This window comes from Lepeophtheirus salmonis, chromosome 13 (genome assembly GCF_016086655.4).
Source record: "Lepeophtheirus salmonis chromosome 13, UVic_Lsal_1.4, whole genome shotgun sequence".
NCBI lineage: Eukaryota > Metazoa > Arthropoda > Copepoda > Siphonostomatoida > Caligidae > Lepeophtheirus > Lepeophtheirus salmonis.
The window spans coordinates 28,164,082-28,179,685 of record NC_052143.2 but is presented as its reverse complement, the minus strand read 5'-3'; the positions used below and the strand labels follow the sequence as shown (position 1 = coordinate 28,179,685).

General features: G+C 29.7%; 1 protein-coding gene across 21 annotated transcripts in view; it reads right to left on the bottom strand.

The window, feature by feature from the left end:
• Positions 1-14,570, bottom strand: part of LOC121127702 (uncharacterized) — a 281,992-nt gene extending 267,422 nt beyond the window's left edge. For 6 of the 21 annotated variants that reach the window (XM_071893129.1, XM_071893143.1, XM_071893133.1 and 3 more), the window contains exon 1: positions 8,968-9,408. In XM_071893129.1, the coding sequence (XP_071749230.1) occupies positions 8,968-9,006 (39 nt within the window). In that variant the 5' untranslated portion in view covers positions 9,007-9,408. Of the gene's footprint in view, positions 1-8,967; positions 9,409-13,767; positions 14,061-14,318 lie in introns of those variants that run through there. The other 15 variants (XM_040723133.2, XM_071893130.1, XM_071893146.1 and 12 more) reach the window with 8 other exon arrangements.
• Positions 14,571-15,604: the final 1,034 nt, after the last annotated feature.

The following is a 15,604-nucleotide window of genomic DNA, read 5'->3' as shown; positions in this document are numbered from 1 at the left end:
ACTAGGCGAGTATATACTATATATTCTATATATAGTATATTCTAGAACTCTTAAAAAGGACAACTTTTCTTGTTTTTCTGTTCTTAATATAAACCTATTTGTGAAAGTAATTATTATGTCACCATTAAGGTACATAGTAGATTATTAATTGTAGAATGATATATATGAGATACTACAACATAAAATTCTTTCTAGATGAAAATATACAAAATGAGCAAAATTGACTTATACTAATAGATTATTATATACTTATATATATAAAAATTACCACAATATATTATTATTGACCTAAAATATTTAAAATAGGAGCTAAAAATTTCTTATATCGATTAATTTCCACAATTATTGATCAATTATATCTACTCTGTATCTATATTAATATAAAACTGATACAGTGTGTTCCGGCAAATCGTGGATACATTTTCCAAAGCTCATCTTTATCAAGGTTCTTAAAAAGTACAAGTAGTAAGACAATGAGACTTTATATATTTATTTTACTTTTAATAAACAATTAAATTTCGTAATGAACAGCCCTGCCCTCCACCCTTTTCTGGTCAGCAATCAGTCAGGTTCCAAAAATATCAGAGATTATAGTAATTTGGAACTATTTTTGTTCTTAATCATTTTTCATCATTAGAACAATTACCAAATTGAAGTAAGGTGAATAAAACTGTTGTAAAGGGGTTTTTATTGATTATGTATCTTGTTTTGAACTAGACATATTTCCATTTTTAGGCTGAAAAATGATGAAACAAAAGTCTGCTTTAGAGCCTTTAGGTCATTATCGTTACATTAAAATAGTAAACATTATTAAGATAATATTTTATATTTGCTAGTACACCTCCACTAAAAGTAAGATTACTCAAAAAATACAAAATAGATCCAAACTCCTTGGATAAGCATGATGAATTGGTTATGAGGGTCTATAAGTATTTCATCGATTTAGTTATAGTTATTAGTACTCAGGTATACAACTATAACTTTCCTATATTAGCCTCATGTAATGTATGTTAAAGTTCATCATATCTTTCTTACCTAAATTGCTAATATTCTTAAAAATGGTAATCTTTTTAAAGATTTTTTAATAATTATATGCTGATAATTAAACCAATTTATTCTAGTTAATTCATTTTAATGTTTAATGTGTATAAAACATATTGTAATATTCAAATTGCGTTCAAAGGTGCATTGAAGGATTTTTCTTATGAGTAGATATCTAACAAAGGCCACCATAAAAACAACTGCAATGCTGTACCCTTTTGAAACTACTTTATCGATGTTTATGTATACATATTGAAGTATTATCCAACCTGAAAGGGCAATTTTCCAAAAAAACAATATTTGGGTTTGTTTTTCTTTTTTAAATTTCAATTAAGGCTCTTATTAAAAAATTTCGTTTGATAAAAAAATAAAATATGCAAAATTAATTTTTACGATAATGTAATCTTTAGGTAGCATATCTTGTTCAAAGTTTGAAAGGAGGTAAAATTTCTTTATTTCACTAACAAGGATTAAAATACAGCATTAATCATTATTTTGTATTAATTAATTATGATAGACATTATTCAATCTTATAATAAACATTAAATAGTTTTATTCTAAAGCTATTCTTTATTCTATAGTACAAAAAGAGAGAATATAATTTAAGAAAATATTAATCTTTCCTTTAAAAAAATATAAAAGAAGGATTTGCGCTATACGCAGATCATCGAATTTCCCTAACTTTTTTCTCTTTTTTTGTTCCATATGACAATTTTATAAAAAAACATATAAAAGGTTAAAATGATGTATATTTTATACAAAAAATTCCTCGAAGTATCTATAATGAATAAGTAAAGAGTTTATGCCTTTCTTCATAATTTAATCGAGATGTACCACGCAGGGCAATGCAATTTTGCGTAAGTTATTTTCATACCATATGATAACTTTTCAGTTCTAACCGTAATCGAAATTCCAAAAAAGTTGAAAATCAATCTGATCTAACGGAAATATCATATAATATATATATATATATATATATGTTCGTTATATATCTTTATTTTTATATACGTTTTTATGAATGTTATATGTAATAGAATCATTTTTTATATTTCCATTGCACAATATTATAGCATAATCATCAGAATTATCCACTCCTCAAAAGTATCAATATACATACATAAATGCATACTGTATAATTAACAGATTATATAGATGTAGCTACGAATAATATTTCATATTCAGAACAATAATTGCATATGCATTACTACTTCGTGCTTCTAAGATCCTATTTGGTTTATTTTCTACATACATAGTATAGCAATGCAATATATACAATTATCAATTATGTATTTTATAAATTATACATATTAAGTATATTTAGAACTGTAAAATATGTAAAATTGTGCGAGGGCGGTCTCATTATATATAAAGTATATCTGCTCATAAATGATGATTTGTTGGAGAATTATAACTTGTGTAAGAGTTCTAGTTACAAAGAGAGAAATGTTGGAACTTATTACTACTTGTTTGATTTCAACTTTGAAAAGACCTTGTTGAATTGATTGTGCGAGCTGATATTTTTAGAGTTCACAATCATTGTAATTGACGAAGACTAGCAACAAGTTATTAATGTTTCGAAATTGAGCTATCTACAGTCGAAGAACAGTTGTGAGCAGTTTAGATTACATTTTAAGAATGTGAGCTTTAAATTAATTTAATTTAAATAAATTATTACATATTATACCTTTGTTGAATGAATGAAACTGTTACATAGCTTTGGACAATTTTAATGAAAAATGCTGATATTTGCTTTTCGTCATCATGTTTACGATGCTCTGAAACAGTTTACACTTGCATTAATTCAAGCAATGTTTAAAAATATGGTACTTGAGCATTAGTTATGGAGCTTTCATTCCTTGAATACTTCACAACTTTTCTTTTCCTGTAGGATTGTCCAACTTCAAAACAGAAACAACTTGTTGTGTGAAATACAATAGGCAAATCTTTGTTGAATTTATGGTTCAGGTGGTCCATTGAAATATGAACACTTACTAATCTAATAATAAATTTAGGATAAGTGATTGAAATTAATTCATATTAAAGTATAAACAATTAGTTACAAAAAAAAACCTTAGTTCTCTAGCATACGTACAAGTCGAGAAAATGACAATTTAACGTGATTGGAGAATTTCTATTCGCACACTACAAGCAAGACCACCTTCTACCCTGTCAGCTAGTCCGAAATGCAGTTGAAGAATGGCTCCATCATTAAGGTCATAATGGATCCGGAGTGGTTGTAGAAAACACCTCAGGCCAATCCTCTCAAATCCATGAGCCCCATGCAAAAGATCAAGGGGTATCACACCAGACTGTCCAGAGAGGTATCAAAATGTGGGTTGAAAGAGCTTTGTGAGGGTGGAGAGGCCACTTTTGATGCCAGCAATGAAATAACCCCATCTCCTACCTTGCAAGACTCTTTTGAACTATTTTTTGACACTATGGACCCCCTACAGCACTAATGTACCCCGGTTACACCTTTTGGGTCCATATCGAAAGGAAGGCCTGCAGTGTCTGTAATCCAAACACCGAGAGCCTCAAAGCCACTGTCAGCCAGGACTGGAACGCCATGGCAGAGGACTACATCCGCAGAGGGGTATAAGACCTTCCGCCGCCGCCTGGAAGGCTTCATTACCGTAAAGAGCATCGACATTAATTATTAAGAGAGCTCAGATACAAAACAATTTATAGATTAATAATCTTGTTGAAATTATATAGGTAATTAATAAATTATATGTTGTTGAAGTTTAAAATTCTAAGTGTTCAGATTTTTAATGGACCACTCTGTAAGTGTGATGTTTGTTTGCATTCGAAAAAATTGATATCCTACTTATTTTAATTTATGTTCAAAAATCATGTTACTTGCTATAAACATTTATGAACCCACAACAAATTAACAACATAGTGGACTCGAGTAGTTCATTTCTAGATTTATATCAGTATTGGCATTCACACAAACAGTCATTTTCATAATTAAAGATCCTAAATATTCTCCATAATAATCCTAATTACAAGCGGGTTTTTTTAAAATCCATTCCCAATTTTGAAGAAAAAAAACTACAAAATTTTCAGAAACACAAATATAGAAACTATTGAAATATGGATAAAATTCAGAGTAGAATTGAAGTAACAGTAAAATGGGAGTAACTCTTTCAAATACCCTTGTTTATTTCCTTCTCCCCCTCTTTCCTTGCCACAGCTGAGTGCAGGCAATAATCGAAACGTCATGACAGCTAAGCTTCTCTCCTTCAAACCATTTATAAAATTGTCACAGTTACTATGATGATTTTCGGTTTCTTTTTTTTTTAACATGTCCAAAATGTTCCCATTAAGCATCACAAATTATATATATAACTCCTCTTTTCTGCTCATTTGTCATAAAAAATTTACCATAAGTTGTTAGATCATGGCTTATCAAATAAATTTTTACTTACTATATAAATAAATATAATATGTTCATTTGAAGAAAAACCGTTTGTACTTAGTTTTTCTTCGCAATATTTACTCCTACTTCAACCTTATTTTGAAATTTTTTCATTTTTATAAGGTATTCAAGTACCTATCATTGAAATTTGAGTAACTTATTCTATTTGATACCACATTTCAATAAATAAAAAGTTGGTAAACTTTTCCAGTTCCTGATGTTCAAATTATATTCATGTAATAATGGCCTCGAGAAAACAAAAATAACTCTACTTTTATCATTTATACAATAAAAGATAAAGGGTAGAGTAGGCAAATTATGTGTGGAATGGCTGGGAGATCATAAATGTCATTGAATTACTCCATATTTTTTTCCAAGTGTATTTCTGTTAGAACTCAGCCATCCACTCTCTAGAGAGGGAGGTATTATTATTCAGTGAATTAGATTATTTTGCCACAAGACATTGCCACTCTTTGCCGCTTTGTTTACAAACTAGTATATGTAAACAACGCTCATACCCCATTTGGTATTTACATTAAACTTTCATAATAATACCTTAGCCTTCATACATGTGATATACATTTTCTTTGATATGATATAATATTATATGAATAATTAAACTAATTTTTACAAAAAAATCGGGTTTTTTTATTATTAAAAATGATCAATGCTTTACTTTCATCATTTTTTTATTTTTAATCTATCTTATGTATAAATGGGTTAATGCAATATCTTAACTGCATGCATTTCTCAACTAATCTTAGCATAACTCATGATTCATTTCATATTTTAAGTAAATTTTCAAAAAAAAGAATTAAAAATCAATTCCATGACTTATTTCAATCTTCTTTTTTTAATGCAATAACTATAACTAAATGTTACCCGGCGTTGCTCGGGCGAAGTAAGGGGCAGGAAATCACATTGAAAATGGTCGATGTGATTTTTTCTTAATTTTTAGACACCGTAGGATCGGGAAAACATTATAATATGGGCCTTAATAAAAATATACAATGTACAAATATGTATTATTATGAACTCAAAAAAAAAAATTGTGTTATAAACTTCAAATAACATACAAACATATAAAATATATTAGAAAAAAACATTTATTGACATTGTTAAACCCTAAATATAAATTTTTTTCGTACTTGCAAGAACAAAAAAGTATGGAGAATAATAACGTCGAAAAACTGACCCTTTAAAATTGGTTCCTTTTTTGCAAATACTGCAAAAATTATGTTACAGAATAAAAATAATACTTTTAGTTTTAGAGTGGTTTTTTTTTTTTTTGTTTTGTTTTACAAAATGTATCGTTTTGTGGCATTTCTTCTTAGTAATCGAAAATTAACGGTTGATGAAAAAGAATTAAAAAGTTGAATGCCTATTCAGAAAATATTGCTAAACAATTTACCCGAATAATTTACTTATTACAAATTTTGACCTAAACAAATATTTTTACAAAATATTTAATCAATAAATTCATTATTTACATCACATATTTTGAATGTGTTTATTTCCAAAGAATTACACACTATACACGAAAAATATATCTAAATACAATGTATGCTGCACTAAGCATTGTAGTTAAGTTTATAAAATTTATATAACATAAGGGTCTATGATTTAAGTGTTGGGGGAATAACGTCAATAGACTTCCATGAATGAAAATCCAATTAAATGTTTAAAATGTAGCTTCTGAACAAAAAATCCCTTCATCCTTTCTTTTAAGACTACCACCAAAGGATTTATTTTTGTTTGTTTATAACTTTATAAATGACTAACTGATTTGGTTGGCATTTTTCCCCTCCCCTTGAGACTTTTTGATTAATAATTATGTTTTAAAAAGCTGATTTATGGAGACTCATTTCTTGAAATACCGTTATATGTACATACATATACGGTATCTTCTGTATATGAATAAAAAAAGATGACTTCGTAATTCTACGTAGCATTTATAAACAATAGAACTATTTTATTTGCTTCACGTGTTGGTAATTGGTATTTCTAAAACTTTTTACTCGATTAATAACTTATATTTCTCTATTATTAAATTACTCTTGTCAAAGACATCTTCATAGTATCAAAATTGTAAAATGTATGGACAGCAAAGAATAAAAATGTGCTGAGTTTACTGATTTATTATTATTATTTTGTTGTTTTTTTCTCTAAATCTCTAAAATAATAATTTTAATTTCTGCAAATCTTTAGTAGATTTATAAACATTCTCAGGGTGCTATCCGTTTATTATAAAAATTTATATTTAGTACTCTTGTTCGCTGTTGATTTGTCAGCTATCCTTGCAACGTCTTATTATTCTGAACATTGATTGCTTGAACTTCAATTATGGAGCTATTGGATAACTATAATATTAATACCGGGTTGTTGTTGTTGTTTTTTTTTTTTCAGAAACAAAGGGTGAGACGAAGTATTTCTGAAGTATGTATAAATATAGGTCATTTTTATAAGTCAGCTTTATGTTAAGTAAGGAGATATCATGGACTGTTAGAACACAGAACAGTTGCAACAGACCCTTTTTCTTGAACGTCGAAAAAGCTATAGTCATATATTTCCATCACAATTGCATGTACAAAAAGATGACAATTATTGTTAAAAAATCAATTATTCTTGTTGTTTCTAATGATACTGAATAAAAACTGATTTTGACAGGTAAAAGTAATTTTTGTAGTAATCTGACCAGTTTTTCATTTATTTTGCTGTAACTTATGTATATAATTCTAATTTTGGAATCTCTTGGAATCAGTAGATTTAGTTCATTAAAATGTGGAACTCACTCATGGGTTAGAAATATGATGTATTCAAAGTTCGTTGTTGTAATAAGTGTTACAATTGTCACAACAATAATGTTGTGACAATTTTTATGACTTGTATTAATATTTTGTATTTACATTTCATTAGAATATACTGAATTTCATTAGATTAGCTGCAAACAGCTATGAGAGGATGAAAATAAACACAAGTCGCACTCCTTATCAAGCAAGGACATAGAAAGGAATTACTTTGTCTTTGATCCTCAATTCTACTTGGTGTTCAACAGGGACTTACACATACTCCCCCCACCCCCCACCCCCACCACCACCACCACCAAATCCTCAGCATTACTCCCGTCATTCATAAGCACACACACACTCGTGATTACACTTTATACTTTGATTTTCTCTCCTCAAGTGTATAATAATAGTAACAGCAACAAAACTCAAAAAAATGATTAGGATTTACAACACTACCAATAACTGGGACAATTGTCACATTGAAAGGCAATTTGTATGCAAATTATTGACTTGTATAGCCTTTAAATATATTTAATCAACAATAGACAAATATCGGTATGATGTGTTACATTTTGGTGTGTCTAAGTCAAACCAACTACGTATAATTGATCAATAAGTGTTACAACTGCTCCTGGTCACTCCTACAATATTTTTTTAATACTTGTATACCGATACAGATTTACATTACACATATAGGATTTTAATTCCTCCCATATGGCCTATATTATGTATACGTAACTAGATTCAAGGGTAATTTATTTTTTACCCTCTTCTATCATCGTAATCAAAAGTTAACAAGTACTTATTTCCCTCTACGTGGATAATAATTCATAATTTGTTATCCAATGTATCTACGTTGATCACTTATTAAACATAGCATCAACGTTCCTTAGGAGAAAAATGATTATATGAAGTGCGACAATTCAAGTTAAAGTCAACACAAAAAAAACGGAGTATATTTTTTACAACAGGGCATGAGCATTATTTCACTATATTAGTTTGTAAATAAGACGACAAAGAGTGACCCGTATTGCTACAAAATAGTACAATTCTCTGAATGATAATTATTGCATAGAAGAGACACCAGCGCCATCAAGCAATCTATACTTATATTAGCCCAGGCTACAGAAAGTCACTCTCCCTTGCGAATAATATATATTTTGAATATGCTCATTGCCTATTAATATATATTCCTTATTTATAAAATTAGAGCCTTACTTATTCTTGAGGTTAGAATGGTATCCTGCCGTAATGTATTCATATAACAACTAATAATAGCATATTGCACTTATGTAAATTCAAGGATAATGTGTAGATAAATTAGAAATGATAATATTTACATGCATGGAAAACTAAAATAATGATACAATATGTATCTTCATCATAAGTTTATATTATTAAGATCCTTCAAGTAGGTGAGAGCACTTACTAATTTCTCATCAATTAAAGAAATTCTTTTTAAGACCTACATGAAGCTACCATACTTTTTAAAAACCAATTTAAAGTAAAGGAAAAATATGAATAGATACAAAAGACAAATGGATTTAACGATGTTTCAGATCAATAGTTTTAAAAAACCATTCTAAAGTATTTTTATAAAGTAATTGGGGGGGAAATAATTTGTTAAAAATGATTTTTCTTTGTAATTAGTTTGTCTTTACAATTTATTTATTTTATTTGGCACATGTATCATATAAATTATCGTTTTTATCTTACCCAATTATTATTCGAAGAATTTTGTTTACCGAAATCCATTACTCCTCTTTGACTTTTATGTATATATGACTTTTCTTATATTCTTGAAATCAGAGCCACCACGTTTTACATTCTTTTCAATCTTTTCGATTATATACTTTATAATAAAATAAATGAACTCTGTGATAGCAATTTTTATTTTAAATCCTTGGAAAAAAATCACCTCACAAATTTATTTTTATTTTTTTAATGAGTGTTTATTATTAAAACAACTGGATTTCCTTATGTATAATCACAAGGAAATTTGTTAAAACATTAACACTTGGGGGTAAAGTTATAAAGCAGTTGACCGGCAATGACTCCGACTCACGACTGGTGGATATTATGATGATTTTATAATAATAAAAAAGAAGTTCGTCACACAAACACGCAAATCCTCTCGCGTGCATACAGGGTGACTTCTCTTTTCTTCTTCTTTCCTCCCCCTCTATGAAATACTATGCTGCTTTAAAGTAGAATAAAAGAAAGCTCTGAGTAAGGAAAGGCTCTCTCTTTTTTTCTTTCTATACTCAAATAGACCAAGATATGAGGAATTATGTTCAATACATAGCCGGATGACTATCATAATTTTTTTTTTTTAAATACACTCTTTAAATAAAAGGATAAGTGAGTCTTGTTCTGTTATTTTTTTCAGAAGAGTAGGACGAAAAAAAATTTAAAAAGATACTTTGATGAAACATAATTACTGGTTCAAAGAGATTTCATACATGTACTTTAACAAAAGCAGTAGCTAAATTATTATAGATGTTCACTTTACAACGATTTTTTTTTTTTAAAGACAGAAAATTATTCATTCCAAATAAGTTTTAACTTACACTTTTTACGATAAATACAAAGTTGAAAATAATATTTAATTGATTTTAAATTATAGTTTTATAATTCATTTCTTTGCAAGTTTCGAATTGATTGCTACTTAGCGAAATGCTTATGTATCCATTTATTTGACGGATTATTTAAATTTAATAGGCAGTTAAAAATTTAATCTAACATGAATAATGTTTATTTAATATTTATAGAAAAGAGTTAAAGTATTATTTTTACAACAAAAATTAAGTTAAAATTAATTTGTTACAATATTCATGTAATCACCATGTTAATATAATACAATAAATGGAAAATTATTCCTCCACTTAATTGAAAAGAAGAATTAAATATTACCCCAAATGTTTAAAAATGATGAATAGAAATAGAGAAGTATTCCTACATCCTATATGTGTCATTTGAATAATCGAATGTATAATTTGATCTGTGAATTGTCTAGTGAAAATTTCCGAGTTTAAAATTTTTTTAATCAATAGTAATCCAAAGATAATTTGTGATAATACTCAAGTATGAATCCATTTGATGGAAGGAAGCCCAAATTCAAATATCGGATGTCATTGTATTCCTTTCAGATGTACGAGTATCCTTTAATCTCAAATGTCTTATACTACATTGAATGGAGTAAAGACTTTATATAAAGTTTGGTAAAAAGAAATTCATTATTTTTAATGATTTTTTTTTCATTAATGTTTATGTCGTTGGCAGTCAAAACAGTGCTTACATGAAGGTGGTACTCAACGATTTTCATTATTTTATCCACGTTTTAGACATTGACCTTGCATCTTTGACATCAAAGTTACCGAAACGGAACCAACGAAATCAAAATTGCGCCTGATTGGCTGTTACAGTATCAGAATTATAAACACTATTCATATTTTCAGACATGCATTTTATCAAAGAAAAGCTGTTCAGTATAGTGAATATTCTCTTTGATGGTATCCATCTTTGACACGTGCGTAAACAATACTTCAAGCTACGAAATGGCTTAAAAAGTGTTATGGGACTCTGCTCCATAAGAAAAATAAATACAAAAAATTAAAAAAACAATTTTGAATTAAAAAAATTGTTTTCTTTATTAAGCCCGGAACTTTTCAGCCCATTTGATAACAAGTGACTGGGAAAATAATGGGATCAAAAAAATAGTAGAATCGTTTTCGATTTATTTATGTACAAATAATGGGAATTTCATTTGTATCAGAACATACAATAAGTTCTTAGGATGGGATTTTTAGCCCCTTATCTCAGCTGAGGAAACTGCAATAGTAACCTACAGGGACAAAATGAAACATAATATCTTACCTATAAGATCGTGAGGGAAAGGGAATTGATTAGTAAGATGCATTGGAATGAAACATTAATATACTAACATAGTTAAAATATTATTTATTTTTAAAATAATCGAACCAAAACAGAATGGTAATAAAGAGAGGTTTCGAGATTTTAAAAGCGAATAGTATATTCAAATGTAAAGTAATCCAACCTTTAGTGTGGAGCGAAAAATCATAAAAGGAGATCAAAAAGCTCATCAGTGATTATTTTAACACTAAGGTGATTTCTGATAACCAAATACATCCTAGCATATTTCTGTAGATTTAGGATAGAGGGCTTCTTAAAACTTGCAAACAAAAAAAAATAACCCCGTGGGAGGGGGTGTATTCTGGGATATTAGAAGGAGTTTTTGGTGCTTAGAAATGCGGGGTTCTTCAGGCTCTGGAAACGGTTCTGGTAATTTTTTTTTTTTTTTTTTTTTTGCCTTAAAGGCAACCTGAGGACCAGTGTATATTTTGGATATTAGAAGTGTTCTTCGATGCTCAGGGAAGCGACAGTGGAAGAATTTAACCTGCCTCAGGGACCAGCAGACCACAACGCATGAATAGGATGTATTCTAGCCTATAAGAAAGGGTTCTTAGTATTGAGAAATGCGGTGGCGGTGCAGTTGAGGCCCAGTACTTCCCTGTTCAACCTGAGAGTATTTTGAGATATTAGGAGTTTACTTGGTGCTCAGGAAAGGAGCGGTGATCATATTGCCCAGCAGTACATCTGCACAATCCGTAGCCTGGGGTTTATTATAGAAAGGTTTCTTGGTGCCTAGAAACACGGCGGTGGTTGAGTTTCAAATTTATTTTTGCCCAGTGTTTAAGAAATAGTAGGTAGAAACCTACAAGCTCATATAAACTGCAAGACACTTTTATGCAATAATTTTATTGAAAAAACAAAGGAAAAAAACTTTGCTCTTTCAAATGTGGTGAAATCGACACACAACTTCCTATTTATACGTCGTGTGAAATGACGAAAGACTTACTTAAGGCATTTTGCATCTAAGATCCTTGCCAAATTAAAATAAATCCTTATTTTAAAGAGGCTAGACTCTGTATAGATGGCATGTCCATTAAACAGATTATTGAATTTGATAATAAGCTAGGTTTAGGTTATGTTGACTTTGGTGGTCAAAGCAACAGTGGCGAAGATATACCAAGAAGAAATGCCTTGTTATGATGCACGTTGGCCTTAAAAGCTTTTGGAAATTACCTATCACTTATTTCTTAATCAAGGTAATTCCAGCATCTGTTCTTGCAGGAATCATTCGTCAAACTATGGTATTCATTTGAACCCGGTGTTATGGATTATGGTTAGATCCATTTGTATGGATGAGGCTAGCTACAACACCTCAGCATTAAATATTCTCGGCTGTTATCATCAACCTAAGGTAAATAACTATTAATGAGTATGAAATTGCTAATATAATTATGATTCCTTCTTATAAATCCAGAATATTGAAAACATATGTACAACATTTCCTCCTCCATGCAAAAATACAGCTGTAGTTGCAATCTGCGATACTCGTCATATGGCCAAAAACGTCAGGAATCTGTTTGCGGATTATAAGACCATTATATGGCCCAATAAAAGTCTTATCTGATGGTCTTATCTTGAAGAACTCCATGAAATTCAGTCCAAACATGATTTTAGGGTTGGTAATAAGCTACTGGACGCCATATTTCATTTAAAAATTGCAAAATGAGAGTTAAATTAGCTGTTCAGTTAATGTCAGACTCGGTCGCTAGATCATTGAAATGGGCTCATAAAAATAAAATTTCTAGGTTTGAAAGTGAAGATGTTCTTATTACGGCACAATTTCATGAATTGCACGATAAGATTTTTGATATTATGAATAATCGATCTAAGTACGGCTACAAATTAAAAGTAGCATTGTCTCCAACTAATATAGTTCAAGCGGAGGAAATATTAAAAAAATTCATTCATATGTATGCAGTTTTAACAAGTGACAGGATTAAAATAATTGCTTCTAGGCGACGCACTGGTTCATTAGGCTTAATTGCCTGCATATATTCTCTAAGGAATCTTGTGGAACTAAATATGCAATATATGAATATGAATGTGTAATTTGCAAAAGAACATTACGTCATAATGAAGAAGATCATTGTCCAGACTCATCTTTAATTTCGTTTAAAAATTATTACAGTGATAATCCGAATAGAGGACTTATTATACCGTTATGCTCGATGTGTAGACTTCTTTTTCTGTGTGAAAAAATATTCCGTCAGCACAATGGCTCACTTGGCATTAACATTCCAGATATATTTCAAATTGTTAACAGAAGTTCTTAACAAGTCTTTTCTTTAAATCAATCATTGTTTTCCTAGTGACGTCAAAATTATTTGACTTATATGTCTCTAAAAACTCAGAATATGAGTTCTTTTCAAAATGTTATATATCTATTTCTATTAATCCCCCCGAATTCAAATAAGATATCGAATATATTCCTATATTTATTATTATACGACAAACGTGAACAGCCGAAGGTAATGAAATAGCCTTGTCATGATTGCCTAATTTAATTGCTTTGAACGGAATGCCCTTTATAACAATGCTGATTATTCCACAAAATATTTTGAATCTTCAAATATATAAGAGTACCTTTCAGTTTTGATATTTGTCCTGGACGTACAACTTCTTTGAATTCATAGTAAATATTTAGCACTGCCTTCGATCCATGTTGTATAAGCATTTCCAAAATACTGTAATTTGACATTGCAGGCCACATCCCAATATCTTTCAAATGAATATCAATTTCACAAACTTCTGCAGTAATATTAGTTGTGTCTGCATAGAGTGGGCTAAGAAATGTAAGTATGGCTCCTTCATTCCACCTTTCTTGTTTTTCTCTTTCTTCGGAATGCTACACCGATCTCCTTGTTAGTTTTCTTCATCTGTGAAGGGGTAATAAGATATGTTTGAGTAATCTATTTGTGATAACAAACAATAAATTAAATAAATAATAAATACACGAATCTTTATTATATAAATAATTGAAAATACTATAATTATTTAGATCTGTAAATTTATCATTGATTTAACAATAATAAAATAGGCTTAATAAGTAAATAAATTAATATTATGAACAGTTGTTCATAACAAATATTCTTGGGTGTCTGCACCGTTGATTAAATAAGAAACCCCAACCTTACCTAACCTTTTCTATAATTTCACACACTGACACACCGTTGATCCTGATCCTAGCTTAGTTATAGAGGGAGAATTAATAGGATATACAATTTAATGGTTAAAGGATAAAAGAAGACTAAATAATAAAGTAACTAAAAGGTATGAAAGGAAGAACGTGTGTATGTGATTAAAAGCAGTAAATAATGAAAGAGATAAATAAAGTACAAATCGAACATGCAAATATAACAAGTTGCAATCACATCTCGTAGGTGAGTGAAGGCCGTAGGTATAGTATGACTTATGACTTCTGAGCCCTATACTCATAGGGCTCTGGCTCTACCATTTGATTCATTTTCAAACTGGTTCTTCAATGAATGTTTGATTATTGAATGATTAAACATTATTTGATTTGAATGGTAGCCGAAATTTATGGAGACAACCAATCAAATCATTTTATACCGATACTGAAAATATTGATAAAATTGGTAGTTCGTACCGAAAAATTAAAAAAAAAAGGAAGAATTGGGCTAATCCAAGGTTAATAGAAATACAAGGTTAGACCATAAATCATCATGTAATCGGGTTTGCTAGAATTTTCAATAAGCAGACTGCCTAGCAGTCGGTACGATTACCGACTGCTGGGAAAGAGAGGCAGATTTTGAGATCATAGTGAATAGAAAGGGTACCAAATACAAATTCACAAAAGGTCAAAATTAAGAAATGGGACTACGCTGTAGGCCAAGAGAGAGAAGTTTGGTATCCTTGGAGTATGATATTATATTATTATTTATATTAATGTTTATAAAAGGGATTTAAAAGGTGAATTGCTGGGACTACTTTTAAAAAGAAAATTAAAAAGAGATGCTATCCCTTCCAGAGGTATCATACCTAGAAAAAGATTTGAGCAAGCTCCAAGGAAAACAAAATGAATTAAGATAGTGGACCATTTTGAAAAAGATTTTAATGAAATATATTTGGAGACATTATACAAATCATCCCAAACAAACGTAAAATAAACTCAAACACTTGTCTTAGGAAAGGTTAACGCATCTAATCAAGCATGTGTATCCCGGATTATACAAATTAGTAGGGCTTCTAATACCAGAAAAGATCCACTCATTCAAGAACTCGAGTCACTAAGGAAACATAAGGCAGATTTACACGAAAAAGTGAAAAACCTTCAATCGGATTAGTAAAATCCAAATCTAATTTTAAGTAAACGATCAAAGGAGAACTAAATCTCTATGTAAACTCATTATTAGTAGGAAGAGGTTTGGAAAATGGAATGAGGAGGATTTTGTTAAAGGAC